This window comes from Trichomonas vaginalis, chromosome V (assembly GCF_026262505.1).
Source record: "Trichomonas vaginalis G3 chromosome V, whole genome shotgun sequence".
In the NCBI taxonomy this organism is placed as follows: domain Eukaryota; phylum Parabasalia; order Trichomonadida; family Trichomonadidae; genus Trichomonas; species Trichomonas vaginalis.
The window spans coordinates 14507797-14530156 of record NC_067207.1 but is presented as its reverse complement, the minus strand read 5'-3'; the positions used below and the strand labels follow the sequence as shown (position 1 = coordinate 14530156).

General features: G+C 29.7%; 2 protein-coding genes and 1 pseudogene across 3 annotated transcripts, besides 3 other annotated features; 2 read left to right on the top strand and 1 right to left on the bottom strand.

The window, feature by feature from the left end:
- Positions 1 to 5198: part of a mobile genetic element that runs on past the window's edge.
- On the top strand, positions 1035 to 3997 carry TVAGG3_0335780 (annotated as a pseudogene). Its single transcript has one exon. A coding segment is annotated over exon 1 (2963 nt).
- Positions 4411 to 5198: a terminal%2Cinverted (terminal inverted repeat of MuDRx-3_TV_TvPhantom-3 transposon ID:TVAGG3_0335770).
- Positions 5172 to 7554: a mobile genetic element.
- A 1945-nt stretch (positions 7555 to 9499) lies between these two features.
- On the top strand, positions 9500 to 10944 carry TVAGG3_0335750 (uncharacterized protein; the record flags this gene model as incomplete). Its single annotated transcript, XM_001327840.2, has 1 exon — positions 9551 to 10849. One exon carries the CDS (start codon positions 9551 to 9553, stop codon positions 10847 to 10849), a length of 1299 nt encoding a protein of 432 aa, XP_001327875.1.
- Positions 10945 to 16587: 5643 nt separating this feature from the next.
- On the bottom strand, positions 16588 to 21195 carry TVAGG3_0335740 (adenylate cyclase protein; the record flags this gene model as incomplete). Its single annotated transcript, XM_001327839.1, has 1 exon — positions 16588 to 21195. One exon carries the CDS (start codon positions 21193 to 21195, stop codon positions 16588 to 16590), a length of 4608 nt encoding a protein of 1535 aa, XP_001327874.1.
- Positions 21196 to 22360: the final 1165 nt, after the last annotated feature.

The following is a 22360-nucleotide window of genomic DNA, read 5'->3' as shown; positions in this document are numbered from 1 at the left end:
GATAGATTTACCGTAAGTTGAAGAACTTTTAATTTGAACAGAAATTATTCAACAAATATTCTTTTTATTTGATCAAGATACGTATACCAATATGATCTACTTGCTAGGGATATGTAGATCACGTTCAGAATTTGCCAAGTTTGGTGAATATCTATGGGATTAGGGACATCTATTTAATTTAAGAACTAAAAATTAGCATAGGCGTATTATGCTGTTACTGAAATATATTTTGGATGTATAAATTTTTACTTAATACTCTTTTATTGTTATCATTTTTAAAGATTTTTTATTATGAGCAAAAAAATGGCAAGACAATAATATATTGTACATGCAATTTATTATTACTGAATAAATTTATCAATCAAATTTGATCACATACAATTTTTACAGATAAATACATTATCTCAAAAAATATCTATATATTAGTATATGTTACACGAAATGTAATAAAATGTATTACTTTGGTTTATCAATTTATAAATAAGAATGAAAATTTGTTATAGCTTTGTTCCAATATTTATTTTTATATATTTAAGTTATCCATTTTACTGTTTTCATTCATATTTATAACAAAATTAGAGTCCTTACATTATTTATCTTATTTCAATAGTGATAAAAATCAACTATATTTTGTAAGATCTTAAAAAGTGACAAAAATGGAAAACTACATTAAATTTATTTATAAGGATACAAAATTATATGTCATTCCACCAAGAGCGGTTAAAGCATTAACACTTTATTTATATATATCTCACAAGCTAAGTTTACCTCTAAACACATTCGAATTAACAACAAATAACAAAAATTTAGGTGTTCTGGATAATTTGCGCTGTAATAACAAAATTACTATCAATATTAAAAGAAAAAAGAAGCCTTTTAACTTATTTTCAATTCCGATTGTAAACAGTATAAAAACTTCTGAAGATCAAGACAAAAAGATTAATCAAATATCACAAAATGACGAAAATTTATTGTGGGCAGCCAAGTTTGCGTTGTATATGAGCAATAACATAATAGAAGAAGCAATTAAAATCATGAATTTCAATTGTCTTCAGGAAGTATTCAATCCTGTTGATGAAATTAAAAAAATGTTAGAAGGAGAGTATAAAGTAACAATTTCAGATGGAAATAAAAATAAATTATATGAGACAATTTTACCAAATGAAGAAGCTGAAGATTCTTATAGTGAGAATGATAGTGATATCGATTATGATGAAGAAAGTAAACAAAAGGATAAAAATGATTTTTCTATAGAAACTCATGATAAAGATAACAATATAAGAAAGAATTGGCCATTTCAAGATGAAGACAACGAAAACTCGGATTCTCTATTAAACAGATATTTAAGTTCCGAAGAATTCAATGAATTCAAAGAGGAGGAGAATGAACAAATTTTATTAGATGAACAAACTGCAACAATAAGTGGAGTAACTGCTCAAAATTCAAATATAAGACAAAATGAAACAATAAGTGGAGTTTCTCCTCCAAACACAAATCAAAGACAAACTGCAACAATAAATGCAGTTTCATTTCCAAACACAAATCAAAGACAAAATGCAACAATAAATGCAGTTTCATTTCCAAACACAAATCAAAGACAAACTGCAACAATAAATGCAGTTTCATTTCCAAACACAAATCAAAGACAAAATGCAACAATAAGTGGAGTTACTCCTCCAAACACAAATCAAAGACAAAATGCAACAATAAGTGGAGTCACTCCTCCAAACACAAATCAAAGACAAAATGCAACAATAAGTGGAGTCACTCCTTCAAACACAAATCAAAGACAAAATGCAACAATAAATGCAGTTTCATTTCCAAACACAAATCAAAGACAAAATGCAACAATAAATGCAGTTTCATTTCCAAACACAAATCAAAGACAAAATGCAACAATAAATGCAGTTTCATTTCCAAACACAAATCAAAGACAAAATGCAACAATAAATGCAGTTTCATTTCCAAACACAAATCAAAGACAAAATGCAACAATAAATGCAGTTTCATTTCCAAACACAAATCAAAGACAAACTGCAACAATAAATGCAGTTTCATTTCCAAACACAAATCAAAGACAAACTGCAACAATAAGTGGAGTTACTCCTCCAAACACAAATCAAAGACAAAATGCAACAATAAATTCGGATATTCAGCGTCAAATCCCTCAGCATCAATCCTCACTACCTAATGAAACTGCTTCTTATTCTTCCCAAATTTCTAATCATTTAACCGATAATTCTCCATTAACAGATTTACAAAATACACATCTAGTGCCAAATTTTGCTTATGATTACCAAAATAATTTTTCAACGCATAAACAATCTATTATCGTTAATAAAGCTTGCATTGAACTTATTCCTAATTATCAATCTTTTGATGATAAAAATAAAGAGATTCACCGAAAAAGAATCAAAAATATTCTGAGGACTTATCATACATTTTCAATTTCCCAATCCGCACGTATTAAATATTCATTAACCATATATACAAATGGTCATCCTTTGAGATTTCAACGTTACAATGCTCATAATAATTATTTAGAAATTATTTATTATTGCGGATATAAACCTAGATGCAACTTTTGTATGCATGTAAAAGTCTTTGATGAGAAATTAAATATTTCTCCTGAAGAAAAACCAGACAGGAAACTTCATAACTGCCGACCTGCAAAACAATCTCAAATAATTAAAGGAACAAATCCAATGAACTATGATATTGAATCTCAAGTTCAAGATTATGTTGTCAAAAATCCAACCGCAACGATATCAGAAACAAGAAAGTATGCAAATCAACTGATATATGACTGTAATCAAGCCCAGTCTACTAATTTCATTCAGATATCAGAGAAGAAAGTCCAACAGCTGTATTATGAAGTTCATCCTGTCAAATCAAAATCAGAGATTGATCTTATTAATGAAATGTTAGAATTTTTTAATCAAAGATCATATTTTATTACCCAAAGCACAAAAAATGATAATGCCTATTATTTTTTGGATTGGAACGTTTCATTCGAGTTGCACGGTATTCATCACATTGTTTTATTGATGGAACCTTCAAAGTCGTTCCTGTATCAATAATGAATGGCCAATTATTAAATTTGTTAATTTTTGACCAAGCAACTCAACTGTATCTACCGTTTTTACATATAATCATGACGGGAAGAACAGAAACTGATTATCAAAGAGTATTTAGTATTATGGAGTATGATACTGATATTAAAATTCCTTTATCAACATTTGATGTTATAACAACTGATTTCGAAAAAGCACTTCAAGGCTCAATTTATAAAAGAAAAGGAGAGCAAACCATATTGACTGGATGCATATATCACTTTATTGCAGCATTAGTTAAGAATTTCAAGAAAAAATGTGATCCAGAAGATCTTAACAATAAAATTCTTTTAAAGTTATTATGCGCTTCTCCATTCATGCCAGAAGAAGTTTTTGATTTGGTTTGTAATAAAATTAAATGCATTCAAGATACAAATGAATTTGCAAAATACTTTATTAAAACATGGAGCACAAGCTATAATTCAATCAGCAAGCTCAAAGTATTCGACAATATTTATTCTAATAATGGCGTAGAATCGTACAACAAAGTGTTAAATACAAATATTGTATATTCACATCCCACAATTTTAAAGACGGTACACACTTTAATGAAAGTGGATTTAGCGATTTTGCATCGATATGCACGGGCAGATAAAAACACAAGTGATCATAAACAGTCGTATTTCATTAAATTGAAAAAAATAAATGAAGAGATTCAGTTATTTGAAGAGCATTTTGGTCTGGAAATATCATTAATTCCTGAGGATATAATGAAAAAATATAAGGATTTGTCCAAACATTCTGGAATTGATTTCAGAGATATTGAAATTGAAAGGTATATGTCAAGTGATCAAATACTTGATGACATTCAAATAAATTTAGAAGAAACAAAAAATGAAAAGATAGAAAACATTGAAATTGCCGAAGATGATTTATTTCAATAATATGTAACATTGATTTCTATTCAACTTTATCGTTATTATAATAAACATTTTTATGATTTTTTTAATATTTTTTATAAGTAGATTGAAGATTATTTGATGGAAAGATGTATATATATATATACATAATGTACCTTACAATATCTTCATGCTATGAATTCCAGAATAATGACAAGTCTTTCATTCTTAATTAGAAGTCTCCAATATTTTGTCTATTTTTTCATATTTTTTCTATTTTTTTTTCACCATTTAAAATTTCTTAAATTCTAAATATAGCAAATTATATCATTTTACTTTCTGCAACGATTTAATCGATAATTATATGAATATTATTGTAAATATTTCTAAAATATTTTAAATACAAATAATTTTAAACTGAACCAAATAAATTGGATAACTTTAACTCAATCAAATAAATATTAATATGAATTTTTATAGAAAAGCTTTATTTTTTTCTCAATTTTTAATTTCATTTCAGTCTCTAAACTTTCTTACTATGTAAAAACGTATTATTATAGTAATAAAATAAAATACATGTTTATTCGATCTCGTATTTCAAAAAAATAAAATTACTTATATAAAAAGATTCTCTTTAGTCAACTTTCTTTTTGAATCTCTAATAAGTTTTTACTGTTGCTTCTATATATTAAGTATTGATTCTTGTAGTAAAGAAAATCCGGAACGTTTATTTATTAGAATACTCGAACTTTGACTTACATATTACTAATTGTAATTATTTTCAAGAGCTATTTCTATTACTCCTACTTGTTCGGCTTAAAATCTGCTATATTGTTAAGATAAACTAAGTCTAAATTTTGAACCATTTTTTGAAGTTTAAAGTGTAATACATATCGATTTTTTATCCGAATTTAAGAATTGCTTCAAAGTTTTAGCGTGAAATCGTGCATTTTTTCTAATGAAATTGTTATTATAAGATAAGCAATCTGAGTTTTTTTGAATAATATGTCACTACACATGATAGAGCGTTACGTGCTGAAAAGTTACGCTTCGTTCTGAAAGTGGTAATGAAGTTTTATTAGAATTCATCAAAAAAACGTATGAAAATAATCGTATGTCAAAATGTGAGCACTTCTCAAAATTTGCTCACATTTTGACTATTTTTGTGAGATCTTCCTCACAATTTTTTGACAAACGTACAAAAAAGTGCCAAAATGTGAGCAAATGTGAGCAATTTTTATATCTCGAAACTAAAACCCTCAACGAAAGAATTGGTGAAAACAAGATTGATTTACACAACTACCTCAAACATGATGGAGGAAGAGGAAGGAAAACTGGTGTGGCTTTATTAGTAAATAAAATTTCAAATTTAACGATTATAGATATTGATATCAATAAATCGTACAATGATGAACTTAAAGAAACAGTTAGAAAAGACATTCTATCAAAACTTTCTGATAAAGATGTTATCGTTAAAACCGCTTCAGGAGGTCTTCACATTTATTGCAACACCAATTTCTTCTATTCAGTTTCGAACAGAATGATTAAATGTTATTCATGTAATGATTACGATATTGATATAATGACTTCTATGGATGATTCAAAGCGTTCTTTAGTAGTTATGGCTGATTCAAGAGTTCGCAAGAATGCAACAGAACCAATCAATACATACTCATTCATTCGTGGAAATTATGATTCAACATTAACTAGAACCGTAAACGATATATTAAATGATTTGAATATTAAGGTAAGAGTTGAACAGAAGAACGAAGAAATAAAGACTATCATGAATGAAAACAAAGATGTAAACATTGACGATAAACTAACTCAAAGCATAGTCGATGGTATTAGTGATTTTGAAGTACATAATGACGGTGGAAACATGAATTTAGAAAAAGAAATAACATTGTTCACACTGTTTCAAGCTATTAATTCGTTACCTAATCATTTAATTAATGAAGCCTACGATAACGTTTATAACTTCTGCAGTTTAACAGAAAATGCTAAAAGTAATTTTGAAAAAGCACGTAGTAGATATGCACATTTAATGACTTCTCCATTTGTTTTAGTGAAGATTCTAAAAGAATATTATGATGAATACGTTTTACCTTTATTACGTAAGCCAAAAATAACATTTGATATCAAACTTGATGATTCGTTTTTGATAACAGATATTAGACGTAAAGCTGAAAATCATCAGTATAAAAACAGTTCTGAAGTAATTGAGGATTTATCACGTGTAATCCGTTTTGTAGATTGTGGAAATAAATATTTCATTCAAAAGGACTATAATATCCACGACAAAATGAATCAAATATCATTCGTTCTTCAATCAAACATGAAAGAGTCACTTAAAATGATTAAATTATTTAAAGAAGAAGGTAAAACAATAACAGCATGGGATGTACTACTAAATCAATTATCCTCATTAACCGTTAAGGGTGTTTGCTTTAAATCTGATTCCCCAGATGTTTTCTCAACGTTTCAAGGTTATAAATACAACGTTCTCGAAAAGCCAGATTACTCAAAAATTGAGATGTTTATGAATTTCATTAAAGAAGCCATTTGTGATAATAATGATGAAGTGTATAAATACCTTCTCGGCTGGATTGCATCAATGATTCAACATCCTGGAATCAAGAATGAAACAACAATTATTTTGAAAGGACTTCAGGGAACAGGTAAAAACAGATTTACAGACATTATTTCTGAACTTCTTGCTGGTTATTCATGCAAAAACATTACTGAAATAGGTGAGCTAACGGGTAATTTCAATTCTGTAGTTGAGAATAAAATGTTTCTTGTACTTAATGAACTCAAGAATGTAGGTGAAGACAGACTCGCAAACTTCAACGCTTTGAAATCAATTATTACGGATAATGAGATTAGAATTAATGAAAAGAATCAACCCAGAAGAACTGCTCAGAATGTTGCCAATTTCATTTTCGTAACTAATAACGTCTACCCTGTCAAAATTGAAGTTGGAGACAGAAGATACGTTGTGTTAAGAGTAAATGGTAAATTTAAGGGTCAATTTGATTACTTCAAGAATTTGATGAATTCATGCACAAAGGAATTTTATGATAATTTACTAACATATTTTATCAATTACGACCTTTCATCATTTAATGTACGAATAATACCGATGACTGAAGCCAAACAAGATTTAATAGAATTATCAACAAATCCTTTAGATGAATGGATAAATACACATTATGATGAATTGTGTGCAGGTATGACGTGTAAAAATGCTCTATTCTGCAAACCATCAGACATGAAAGACAAGAATTTCCAAATGAGCATTAAGGATAAATGTGATAGGAAACAGAGAAGAATAGATGGTAAACAAACATGGTGTTATGTTTTGAAAGAAGAAATGAAAGGATTATATAAACAGGTTGAACCAAACGATAATGAGGATTCATTTACTGACGATGAAATACCTGTAAATGAAGCTTTATAAAGTATGATTGGAATTTATTTTTGCATTAATCCTGCTGTGATGTCAAAATGTCATGCTGTCAGTAATTTTAAGAGAAGTTAATTAACCTGGTGACACATGGTGACGTAGTGACACCATCAGTTCTTCAAAAATAATTCATAAATGCCTTCCTCCTTTCGTACCTGTTGTCAAAATGTCATGCTGTCAGTAATTTTAAGAGAAGTTAATTAACCTGATGACACATGGTGACGTAGTGACACCTTCGTCTCGAAGAGACGTTGTCGAAGAGGAATAAAAATTAAATTTGGATTGAGTTTAAAAATTCATCTTTATTAAATTCATCTCTTCCAATCAATTTATTTATTCTATTAAATTCTTTTATTTTTGCTTCACTCAGTTTAAGGATTGAACGGTAAGTTTCTAATTTTTCGATTATTTCTTTCCTCTCTTTATCATTCTCAGTTACTTTAGTTTTATGGGCATCAGCCCCGCCGCATTGCGGCTTCTTTTTGTAATAGCATATTTTTGATTTAATTCTGTTTAGTTTCTTTTTATATTCATTGTCTGGACTCTGAATCTTAATTGAATCAGGACTCTTGGCTGCTTTGTTGTCACTCATTTCTTACGAAATAAAAAAATTAAATATTATTTAAATATAATGGAGTAATAAAATAAATCGGAATTTCTATTAATTTATTGTCAACTTCAACTAATGCATTGCCGTTAATATATCTAACAAATTCAGCTATTGTGTCAAATCTTCGTCTTCTTTTTGTCATTGATTTATTAGTTTTTCCATAATCGAGATGAATCAAAACTTTATCCCCTTGTTTAAAATTCATGAGCCCCGAATTAATTTGTTCACGTTTAACATCATTTAACCTTTCCATTTGCTTTCTAATATATTCCCATTCTTTTGAAATATCATTTTTCATTTCCACTGGTTTCATGTTTATAGTTCTATGCCATGTATTATTGTAATAATATACTAACTGTTGTATGATGGAGTCATGATTTCCATCCCAGTATATCTGACCGTTAACCCCTAACGCATCTCTAAGAGTTCTCATTACCGCATCAACTATTTTATTATGAAACGTATATGGAGAGGATGAAAAGTAAAAATTAATTTGTGGGAAATAATGAATCATAGTTGCCTGAAATCCTTTATCACCATCACCTCTGATATTATCTACTCTTTCATGATCTAGTAAGTATTGTATAGCTCTTCTTGTTTCCTGTTCTGTTTTCCCTTTCACCGGAATGCAATATAAATATCTAATGTTAATGTTAATGGCGAATAAATAAGTAAGGTTTCCTTTTGAATATTCCAGATGATCGATTTCGTATGAATATGGATATGGTGCAAATGAAGGGCGACTAAATGTTTTCTTATCCCTAACGTGTGCCAGTTATTATATGAAACTGAATAAACTTTATCTTTATCTTTACACCTTTCATCACTTCCAATATATTTATATCTCAGTTTTGATTTAGCATTTTCATATTCATTAGCGTTTAATAATTCACAGTCTTCCTTTTTAAATTGATGTTTAAGATATTCAGGATTTAATACTCTACGTTTATATGCTCCTAACTTAGTTCTAAAGGTTTTTCTACAAAATTTAGGAATTCCATCCTCTTTAATGTCATCAATGATTTCCATTTCATTATTTTCAATTTCTTCTTCTCGTTTATGAGGTCTTTGATTATGACTCCATTGATTCCATGAAATTAAATATTCTTTATCATTATATTTATACCTCATTAGCTTATTTTGGCTTTCATATTCATTTAATAATTCACAATCTTCATTTTTAAATTGAAGTTTAACCCATTCAGGATTTAAACAATGTTTAATTAATCGCGGAATATCTGACATCATCTATATATAGCTTCTTTTATAAAAGATAAAAAAATAAATTATTTTAAAATTAATGTTAATTTTTTAATGATTTATAAATAAATATATTTTAATGCATCGTCTATATATAGATGTAACAAAAAAAGTCACTAAACCCGTCATATCCTACTACTCATTGATTTTGAAAAAAAAAATGCTATTATACCGTAAAAAACATTTCTTTTATGTTGTCTTATATGTCAAACATATTTAACAGCATCGAAGTGAAGTAACAGACTATCAACTTTTAAAAATGGAAATCAGAGAACCATGCGGACTTGAATGTTTGCATCTTCTTTCCAATTGTTATCTCCAAATGGGCCTAACAATATCAAATCCTAAGTATGTTCCATCAATTATTGATCAAATTCAGCAAAGAACAATGGGATTAAGGATAAAATATGATGGAAAGAACTTAGTGTCAGGAGTACCAACACCAAAAGTTGTCAAAATACCAGATTCTATCAAAGATTTACATTCAGCTGCAACATGGATGAAAGAAAATCAAGGAATCACAAAAGAAACATCATTAGGAACACTTGGAGCAAATGATAACTTTGTCATTATGAACATGTGTCACTGTATGGCTGATGGAAAGTTTGCAACACTACTTGCAGAAGAATTATCACAAGATGACATTCCAAACATCAAGCCTCTTGAAGGAATTCCAATTGATGTATCACAATACTTCAAGAAACAGATGTCAGAGAACAGAGAAATCATTCCTTACTGTGCATCAAATCCAAACATCTCAAGATTTGTTTCGAAAGTACAAAATCCAGTTAAATCAAGATTCGTCAACTCTAAGCAGTTCAGATTCCCACTTAAAGATCTAGTTTGCTACCAAAACGGCAAGGTTAATAAATTATTTGAGCACCAATGCATGGCAGCAGCCATTTCATTTGCTGCTATGACAAACAATAAGAATAACTATTACATGGGATGCTCAATTCCTGTAAATATTAGAGTTTGCGACGATTACAACCAACAATATCTGAAAAACTACTTCGAAAACAAGTTTAAAGATGAGAAGGACTACAACAGAATTGCTGCTTACAAGAAATACGCATTCGCTAACTTCGTTGGCGAGTTAGATATCTTTACAAAAGCATATTCAAGCGAAAAGGTATCAGATGTATACAAGAGACTTCGCAATGCTTACAATAAGAACTACAATGACGGGTACCACTTCAAATTCCTCTCATTGATGAACAGATTACAAACTGACACCTCAATTGCAACAGAATTCCCAGATGGAGGTGGAATTGAGATCTCAATGATTGGAAAGATGAAAGTCGGCGACAGAATCAAAGACTTAGTCCTTGACTCAATTGTTGACGGAGATTTGCTGAGTAAATGGCTCGCATTCGTCACTTATTCGCTCGAAACAGACAAAGAGAAGTATTTCTCTGGATTCTTCAACTACATGGCTGGCGACGCAAGCCACGAAGAGGTAGAAAGAATCGTCAAAGGATTCACTTTCTCTCTCCAAAATATTGAACCAAACACAAAGATTGGCGATGCTATTGAGTACGTCAGAAAACATGTGTAAATAAAACAGTATTAATTTTCCTATATATAATATATATGTTTTTATTTCTTAAATTTTAAAGTATCCGTTTCCTTAAAACTGGAGCTTACTGAGACCTTAAATTTGAAAATTCGATGCTATTGTATTTCCCAATTTCGATATTTTATCGATAAAATAAAAATTTCAAAAATATTCTTATCGAAAATAGGCTATTGATTTTTTAAAAAATAGCATTATGCATTTAATAAATGAAAAATATTGATTTGTTTCAGCTCCATCTTAATTATTAGATGAAAATATGATAATATTATTTCAAACTATGACATAACATTTCAAAGCTACAGTATCTGATATTGCCTTAATTATTTTTGCTCAATATCACTTCGAATCACACTTTGGATTTTTCAAATTGTGGAAAAAACAATTTGAACAGTGGAAAAAAAAATTGAATTGTGTATAAAACGAGTGTAGTAGCAATTACTAGTTTTTTTTTTTTTATTCTCCCAAAATTGTTTTTTCTATTGGTTCATAATCTTCAAACCTGCAGCAGTAATGCATGTGATTTCATTGGCATTTCAACTGGAGAATAAATGAATTTTGGAAAATTTTGGAAATCACTTTATGAACTATTGTTTGATATATGCATATTGATGAAGTTGATATTGCAATAATGTCTTGTCGTCACTGCTTTCTGTCCTTCTTTACAGGTGTAGAAGATTATTCTCGAAATATTCTATGGTTTAGGAAAATGTATAAATTTATTACTATTCAACTAGCATAATAATATAAAAAATTATCACATGTATTTTGAATATTTCGAATTATCTTTCGCAAAAACTTATAGAATATAAATGAAGCAAATTAGTAGCTACTATTCACTAGTTTATAATAAAAACTTCCTATACAAGCGAGTATCAAATGATCGTTTTTGAATTCATATGAAAAATCTTTGGATTCAGGAACTTTAAAAGAACATACACGAAGAAATCGAAATACTTACATGCAATTCATGACATGATTAGAGCTAAAGATCCACTAATTCAAAGTTAAATCGTATCTCTCCATAATCAAAATTGTGAACAAAATTTTTGTAATGTCAGAATTTTAAGATCGCGTACGGATTTCTAGTGAGTTTAGTGATTTATAGAAAACTCCTCAATCAAATTCCAAAGATGTAATATAATATAACGCTTTGCAAATATGTTTTCCAAGCAACACAATCTAAGGCGTGTAAAGTAATAGAATTAGGAATATATATAAACATTTAAGATTTTAGTGGTTTCAAAAAGCATTTACACCAACATCTGTACTGGGATTTGATTTATTTAGAATTCCATTTGTAAATTTTCGCACAGCTGATGAACACTAGCAATAGAATTCTTGTCAGGTTCATTTATATCTCAGATGTAATGATTTCCTTGAAGTATCTTGTATAAATCATCACCTGGATGAAAATCTTATTGCTTTCGATTTTTCTATTGTTGTTGTGTCATTTCATATCTATAAACTTAATTAATGTTCATAAATTATTTCCGAAATCTTTGTGATGATTGATTTCCACATGTCTAACATAATATTTGTATCTTCTAATGAGTTTAAAAAATATTTATATGTTAATTTGCAAATGTATCCTTTTAAAAAATTATTGATGTCCGAACAAGGCATTCATCCCAATAAATACAGCGAACTGCGAAGTATCTATAAATACTACATTGATTCATATAATGCGTTATATCAGCTGAAAACGGACAAGGAAGAAGAATTAAAAGAAATTTACAAAATATTCAAAACAGAATTGATTGATTCGAAGAAATACCCACCAAAAAAGATTATGAAAGATATTTTAAATATAATTCCGTATAATAATCGCTATATAAAGTCATATTTATCTCTTGCCAAACTCATATCTGATGATTACCATATCACTGAGGTCAACTGTGTTGAAACTATTTCAATCTTCCTGTTTTACAAAGAATATGGAATTAAATTAGACAAATCCGTTGATTTTGAAAAAATTAAATCAAAAAATCTCGATATTCATACAGAAGATACAATTTACAGGGCAATTATGTATAATGACTTAGAAAGATTCATTTCATTCACCGAAAGAGAAGGATTTGATAAAGATAAAATGCTTGAATGTAGTTTATATCCAGCATTCAAAATATTCATTACTTGAATTATGTTGTTACCATGGAGCAGTTGATTGTTTCAAATTCTTAAGAACGAAATTCAGCACAGAAATAACTGGAAGATGTCTTCAATTTTCATTTTTAGGAGGAAATCAAGAGATCATGAGCGAATGTTTGAAATATCAGACACCAGATAGATTTTGCAAGAAGTATGCAATTATTTCACACAACATTGATTTTGTTACATTCTTGAAGAATGAATATTATATATGGATCGATCTGAATTATTGTGCCCAGTATAATAATCTTGAATCATTTTTAGTATGTTTCGATCAAACTAATGATGTTAAGAATTGCTTTATTAATTCGGTGATATTTAATATTCCATCTCTTTGCGAATATTTCCTATCAAATGGTGCAAACATCAATAAAAAATATAGTGATAGGCAAACCTCTCTTCATATTGCGGCACAATATAATAGTAAAGAAACAGCCGAACTTCTTATATCACACGGTGCAAATATCAATGATAAAAATAAAAATGGAAAAACCGCTCTTCATAAAGCCGCAATTTATAATAGTAAAGAAACAGCCGAACTTCTTATTTCACACGGTATAAATATCAATGAAAAAGATAATGATGAGAAAACAGCTCTTCATTATGCATTAGAACATAATTATCAAGAAACAGCCGAATTTCTTATTTCACACGGTATAAATATCAATGAAAAAGATAAATATGGAAGAACAGCTCTTCATTATGCATTATATTATGATAGAAAAGAAACAGTCGAATTTCTTATTTCACATGGTATAAATATTAATGAAAAAGATAATGATGAGAAAACAGCTCTTCATTATGCAGCAAAATATAATAGTAAAGAAACAGTCGAATTTCTTATTTCACACGGTATAAATATCAATGAAAAAGATAAATATGGAAGAACAACTCTTCATTATGCAGCAAAATATAATAGTAAAGAAACAGTCGAATTTCTTATTTCACATGGTATAAATATCAATGAAAAAGATAATGATGAGAAAACAGCTCTTCATTATGCATTATATTATGATAGAAAAGAAATAGCCGAAATCCTTATCTCACACGGTATAAATATCAATGAAAAAGATAAATATGGAAGAACAGCTCTTCATTATGCATTATATTATGATAGAAAAGAAACAGCCAAACTTCTTATTTCACACGGTATAAATATCAATGAAAAAGATAAATATGGAAGAACAGCTCTTCATTATGCATTATATTATGATAGAAAAGAAACAGTCGAATTTCTTATTTCACACGGTATAAATATCAATGAAAAAGATAAATATGGAAGAACAGCTCTTCATTATGCATTATATTATGATAGAAAAGAAACAGTCGAATTTCTTATTTCACATGGTATAAATATTAATGAAAAAGATAAATATGGAAGAACAGCTCTTCATTATGCATTATATTATGATAGAAAAGAAATAGCCGAAATCCTTATCTCACACGGTATAAATATCAATGAAAAAGATAAATATGGAAGAACAGCTCTTCATTATGCATTATATTATGATAGAAAAGAAACAGCCAAACTTCTTATTTCACACGGTATAAATATCAATGAAAAAGATAAATATGGAAGAACAGCTCTTCATTTTGTATTAGAACTTAAATATCAAGAAATAACCGAACTTCTTATTTCACACGGTATAAATATCAATGAAAAAGATAAATATGGAAGAACAGCTCTTCATTATGCAGCAGGATATAATAGTAAAGAAACAGTCGAATTTCTTATTTCACATGGTATAAATATCAATGAAAAAGATAAAAATGGAGAAACCGCTTATCATTATGCATTACGTTATTATAAAAAAGAAATAACCGAATTTCTTTTTTCATATTGCGGCACGTTACTATTATAATAGTTTTGTGACCGAATATTTTATTTCTTACATAAGATACTAAGCTTAATTTCCCATTAGATTATATACCTAAAAATATTTTTACGTATATCACATTTCATTTTTTATCACTCTTTTTAGAAGTGCTTCCACTCTGAATATTGGAGTAAATAGCTTGATCATTAACTTGTAAGCATGAGTCTAGTAGGTGATAGTAAATTCCTATCTAAGGCTTGATGCATTTATAATTTAATAGTTCGCTGATTAAGAATTAATATATAACTAATCAGCAATGAGCGTTTGTTGAGCTATCCTTATTAATGGAAGCGTCCATTTAAAATTATGTATGACAACTTATTAAGGCTTAGCTTTCGCATATGCTTGCTCATTTTTAGATATATGTGTCCATTTGAGTTCGTATTGGAAACGGTATAAATATGTTCTTATGCCTACATTAGATCAGGTAATGATATCAACTAAGCAATATCTCATAAAACATACTAAATACAGTCCTATGTGTCGTTAAATTAGTATCAGGATCCTGCAAATATGTATCCCTGGGGATCATTGTTTGATGAAGCACATATTAAAAATGGGATCATTCTAGATTGCAAAAAAAGTTAAAAAAGACGATCAAATTTCTTTCAATTAACACAAATTTTGAATAACCCTAAAAATAACTCTTTTAAATTTTGAACGTCTTTTTTTACTTTTTTTTCCACTCTAAAATAACCCTAAAAATGACTCTGAATTTTCCAGGGCTAGACTTTAATATATGTTAAACTGCTTTTTTCTTGAAATTTGTTCACGAATAAAAATTATGTTTGCCTACAAATTTTTGAATCCTTTCAAGTTCAGTGCTGTCTATTTTGGCATTAATATGCATTCAGTTTTAAAACATTCACTTAATCTTTCACTAATCAGGTAATTTCAAACTGAAAACAGAAAAGATATATTAAAACTAGAATGATTGGCTTATTTCTAAATTGTAACATGAACAACCCAAGAATTAACACAAATTTTGAATTGGATTTTTTGATTTCGTCTCTGCTTATGAGTCTGTATATCAAAAATAAAGGGTTTAAAAGAAGTCAATAACAAATGCAACGGAACCTTTACCGTTATGATGATCAGAGATATTATCAGTTATCAAGTTAACCTTTTGAGGAATTAGACCTATAATAGTAAGGGTTTCGTTTTGCTAAAATTGTCACTTTTATAGCATATTTGTTTTTGGAAGTTTTGCGAAACCTAAAAAAAACTATGAGATACAATGTGAATGTAAAGAAAATACTTTATTTACTAGTTTTTTTTTGAGAAAAAAATAACTTATTGTTGATATGTCTATAAATAAGTAGATGCTCTTTTCGAATGAATCTAAAATAAAACATTTATTATCACTTGTGTGAACCAGCTCTCATTTGAATATGAGTTACTATAATTCATTTTCATTGATTTTTACCAAAGAAATACAAATTGGGGTGATCAAAATGAAATAACACGAGACTCGGATTAGGATGAATTTCTCATTGCTTCATTTGAGCAAATTAATAAATAAACAAATGGAATATCCAGTGGAGGAAGGCTTTATTCACGCATACTTGCTGAATGAGTAATAAGCTAATGAAAAAATATGATTCATCAATTTCAAAACATGTATAAACAACATAAATTTATAAATAAAAAAATACAAACAAATAAACAATAAAAATAAAAAAAATAAAAATCTCAATTAGAAAAGCCAGTATTGGATACTAAATAAGTCTTATTTCTTTCATCACCGCTTCCTATTTCCTTAATATAATACTTCATGTACTTGATTTCGTTGTAAGTTCTCTCACTCACGTGAATTAACCAAGGAGGACAAGTGTCACAGAGTTTCATTGCTCCTTGTGATGTATCACCAAGTACATCGAACACAGGGAATGACTGTCCAACCATTCCACATTTCACAACTCCGGAGTGAATTCCAATAGAAACACTTCCAAGACTTGAATCAATGTTTTTCTGTGCCATCAAAATCATTTTCAAAGCAACTTCAACTGCATTTGTTTTCTGAGAATTTGGTTTCGAAAACAAACCACAAATACAGATATAATACATTCCACATGTTCTTATCTTGAATGTATCACCATCCATTGCTCCATCGAATGCATTGAAAGCAGAAGAAACAAATTTCACTAATTCTTCTCCTTCAGCATCAGTATTTACATGTCCTACAATTACTGATGCAATATCTGCTTGGAAACATGCATCCATTACTTCATTCTGTTTCTGTCTGATTGATTGTGGCATTATTTGCAACATCAGTTTCTCCGATTTCTCTTTTTCTTTTGCAATTGTCTCTTCTAACATATGTATTTGTGTGTTTTCTTTTATAACAATTGCAAAGTTTTGTATATTAGTCATGGATTGCATTAAATCATCTTCGTCACCATCAGTACACGCGTGGAGAGTAACTACAACATTCTTAAGTTTGCCGTAATCAGTTGCAATCGATGATTCAAAAGAAAAAGTGGAATTTTTAGAAACTCCTGCGGACATTTTTTTGGCAGAACGTTCTAGTCTTTGTATTGATGCAATTTTGTCTTTATCAACAAGAATACGCATCAGTACTTGCCTTACACTCTCTAAATCATTGTTTGGATCAGTGTATTTGGCCATTTTCAAAAATGTTGCATTGCAATTGTTGATTTCGAGGAATTCATCGCATAAAGCAACACCACATGAATCACATGAGTCACAAGCAAACTCTACTGACTCATTATTCATTGCTGCTTTGTTTCCTTGAAGATATTTTTCAGAAATCGCGGAATTTCCTGAAAACCATTTAACAATTGCTGGAGATTTCATCAAACACTCTGGAGGAACAAGCTGAAGAAGTCTTCTTGGTGTCATAATATGATGAATTAAAGTTCTAACGGAAAAGAAGACGAAAATAGAAACAAATATCAGCTGCATAACAAACAAAAGGATATAGACAATCAATAAGTCATTTGTCTTTGAAACATTTAATTCATTGACTTTTGCACTGAAAATGTCCATTCCTTTGTTGAGATATGGTATTATATGGCCAAATAATATATGTTCAAAGTGATATGTGTACTCATCATCGTAAGATAAACTCAAATTATAATCTGTATCTAAAATCCAAAGAGACATTGTATTAAACAGCGATACTTGCGCTTCACATGACAAACTGTAGTACACATCATGCATAATACCATACACAGGGTCTTTTATCGTCACTTTTGTATCGATATTTTGGGATTTCATATAATTATCATTGATATCAGTTCCCAAAATCAATCCAGGTAATGAATCAAGGTTAGTAGATCCATATAACAACGTATAAAACCTTTGCTGGAACTTGCGAATGTAATTTAACGACAATCTTCCAATATTTGTTCGATTGTTTATCACAGGATTCTTCGAGAAATATTCCTGTGCCCACACGTAACATGTTGATGCATGTGAAAACACAGTAATTGAGTACGTATAAGCGTTTGCCATCTGAATAATCTGTCTCATTGAGGCATGGAATACGCAGATGCCTGTATAACTCATTAATATTGAAAATGTAACAAAAATTGTGCAGCAGCCGAGCCAATCTATATAGATTCCATGTTGATATCTCGGAACAAGAGCTAAATTCTCAAGAAGTTCATCTTTCCTTAGATCTGCACCTTCTTGAGATGCTTCATCTGGTGTTATTTCTTCTCTTTTTATTGTTCCTTTTCCGTATTTCCCTTTAATATTCCATCTGAGGGCCGCAATTTCGTTTTTAGGAATTCCGAAGAACAATCTCAATGTTGCTTTGATTTCTTTCTTCGCAACAATGATCGTTAGCCCTGTAAGAGGAACAATAAAAACAATTGGAATTATAATTGTTATGAAATAGTAGATATCGCATAATCTTTGGAATTCTGCATAAAAAGAGATAATGTGTGCGTTCAAGTAACCTAAAGCTGATGTAACTCCAGATACAACTGCATCAAAGTTTTGGAATAAAAATTCAAGGTTGGCGTTGTCATCCATTGGACTGAAATTGTTTTTGTCCTTCAAATTGGATGCTGCCAACAAATAACTTGATAACATATTATATAAAGTCGAATTCGACTCAACACCGCCTGATATAATCCTATGGGAGCTATTTGCACATACCTCATAAGGAATATCATCATCTGTACAAGAATCTAAGTATCCCGAAATATTTTTCGAGAAATTATTTATATATTGGTCCAAATAATACCTCGTTGAGTTCTCATCACTAAACTCGACCAAATGTCCAGCTACTGGCCCAACATCGAATTTTTTGATCTCATTATTTTGATATAACGAGATTCTTCGAATAAGTTGAGGAATACGACTAACTTGCATCTGTATACTACCAATAATTTGTATTGGTAATGTTAACTTGAGGAATCCTTTGACTTTGAACAAAGAAATTATTAATTGAATCAAAGGCATCGCAGCTATGATAAATATCATGATAACTGTGGTAAATATAACAAGTCTTCTTGCTCTTGATGGGATATTCTTTATAATTGCTTGTGCAGACAGCCAAGGATCCATTTGTTCTTGAAAATTACGATCTATTTCTTCTAGTTCGCTTGATGATGATCTCTCACTTTCTACATCACCTATTTTCTTGATTTTGTTGAGCTTTGCTTGTAATTCCAACGTTTTTTCATGATTTCCAAGAACTTTATGGTAAATAATGACTGTTTCTCTATATGCTGTTGATGATAATGGATAATTCCTTATCAAGTTCTGGAATAAGTTCTCTGTTCTTGTAAATTCATTTGAAATTTGAGGAATTACGTCATTCATGCATTGTATTCTTTGTTTAATGACATTGCCCCAGAACTCTGAACAGAAATTTTGCAATGTATAGCTTTCATGCTTGCAATGTTGGATGTTTGACAATAATGGCTGGTTTAATTGAGTCAAAGATTCTTGTCTTAATAGATCAAACAAAAGAGCAAATGATCTACTATTAAATGGACCAGATGAAAGTTTATCAACGTGAACAGATAAACTATTAAGCATTCGAAAGTCATTTTTCAATGCATAAGAGATCTGGCAAGCGCTTAACAATAAATCTGCTTTAACTGTTTGATCAATCGACCATTTAATGAAACTTTGGTCTTCTACTTCAGGGATATGAAATAAAAATCCAACTCTCAAGTAAAGAGAGATCTGATGCTCTCCTGATATATTGAGCTTCAAGAAGTCAACATTCGTGTTCTGATTCAAATGAAGTATAGCTGCTGAAAGAGGATCCAAATTATTATCTTCTCCTTCTTCATCTTCTGATTCCCTCATCCCCGTGAAAGCATCTATGATCCTTCTGCATCTAATAGTCACAAGCTTCTTCGCAATGAAATATGCTATAGGTATAAAGATGATGCAACCAATAAAATAATACAAAGCGTATTTCTCAGTGTAATAAGAGACTAAAGGGAAGAGAGTAAGAGGAAGTGAAGCTAAAGCAGCCCATATGATGACTGCATTGTATTTTGGAGCTACTGCAGGTAAAATTCTCAAAACATTAAAAGCAAAAAAAGATGCAAGAGCAAAAATAAAAACAAAATGCGCAATTTCCTTGATTGGACTTGAGAAGAAAGTAAGAAGTGATTGGAAGAACATTAAAACGTAAAGAACCATATTAATTCTTCGATCTAAGCAGGAATGAGCATACCAGAGTTGTGTGATATCATTTGGTCTAATCAAAGGTGTAGCATTGTATATTGCGCATGAATAGAAAACGTATGTACTATGCATTATGATAATTGGAATAGAAATCATTAAATTGTATAACTCATTCATTGTATATTCACCAACTATCGCAAATAAGTATTTCGAGAAGTAATATGAGATATATGATGAAAGAATGGGGCAAAGGATTCTTGAATTTAAAATCCAGGAGTAGATATCACTTCTGCTCGGTACGTTGCCACTTCTATACTTGAGGATGTTCTTAAATAGTAAATACATAAGTGCGGCGTAAATAATAATTAGAGAAAAATTGAATGTTACAAGTGTATTAATAGATGCATTTAGCGGTAAGATGACAATGCATCTTTTAAGTATTGTAATGATTGTGTTGAAAAATTGTGAACTGAAGTCATTCGTTAATAAAACACCGGTTGAATCTAAAATCAGATAAAATGGGAAAACAATCATTCGAAGTGTGTTTAGCCACGAAGGAAGCTCGTTAAATCTGCCTACATCCATTGAATACTGCTGGAGGTAATAAGAAAACGAGAATTGATCGTGTGATTCGTCAGCTTTAACGCGCAGCTTCTCGCCTCCATTCCACATAGCACTCATATCGACCTCATATTTCTTCGATAAGGTTGATTTGGAATGAATGCTTGAGGCTGCGTAAATACTCGTCATAATCAATTAAATGACTGTAATTTTTTGAATTGAAAATATGGAGTAACATATATTGCATCGTTTGATTTGTTGCAATGTAAATTTATTGGTTATTTCAAAATTGAATACACATTGAATTTGTGAATTCAGATACACACGATAGTTTTTTTCCAATAGATATTTGCATACATATGTTGTAGGTGATACCGATAAAATTATATTTATCGTTGAACTTTACAATTGAGGCAATCGCGAAAACAAATTTTACAGATTTTCCAATTTTGAAATGATAACCCATATAGTTTCAAACTACATATTCGCATTGTGCCTTGGAAAACATATGTTTATGCCCTTTCTAAGTAAAATGTTGTCAGAGAAAGGCAAAACTATGCCTCAATATCAAATTGCAATAATTTTTTTGATTAGTATGCAAAATAGCTTTTGAGGGCGTTGAATAATTTATATAATCTAAATAAAAAGAAATTGTAAAAATAATAGGTGGAGTGCTCACCTCGGCTTTGCTCGGTAGCTCAATACACATCATTAATATCATCGATTAAATTTCTAAGCAAGTTATTGATTGCATCAACTATATTTTCCAAGATTGGAAAAAGCATCTGTATTCCTAATAAACTAGGGGTAAAAATCGTCCATTATTATCTCAATGATTTAAGAATAGTGTAAATTGAAATCTCAAGAGGAAGGCTTTATCATTCAGATAAACTAAATTAAACTAAAGATACATGTATAATAAAAGCAGGGATATGAAAGTTTATAGTATGAAATCACAAGGAGAACTTGTAATTTTTCGAGAATGACAGACTAGCTTAATTGAGCAATTTTATTTTCTTCTATAAATAGATGCTTGTAAAGACAATGCGAATAAATCAGTCAGAAAGATCAGAAGAGTAGATCAGAAAAAGAAACTGCTGATAGAGTCTGCGACCAGATTAAAAATAAACGAAAAACTTGGACTTTTGATGCAGATAATATGAAATTTTTTGCTTGTATAAGCAAGTAGTGTTTAACGTTGGCATAGAAAAGTCATCAAATTCGAATAAAAATAGGAAAATAAGAAAAATTGAATTTCCTTTTGTACAATGAAGTTTTCTATCGT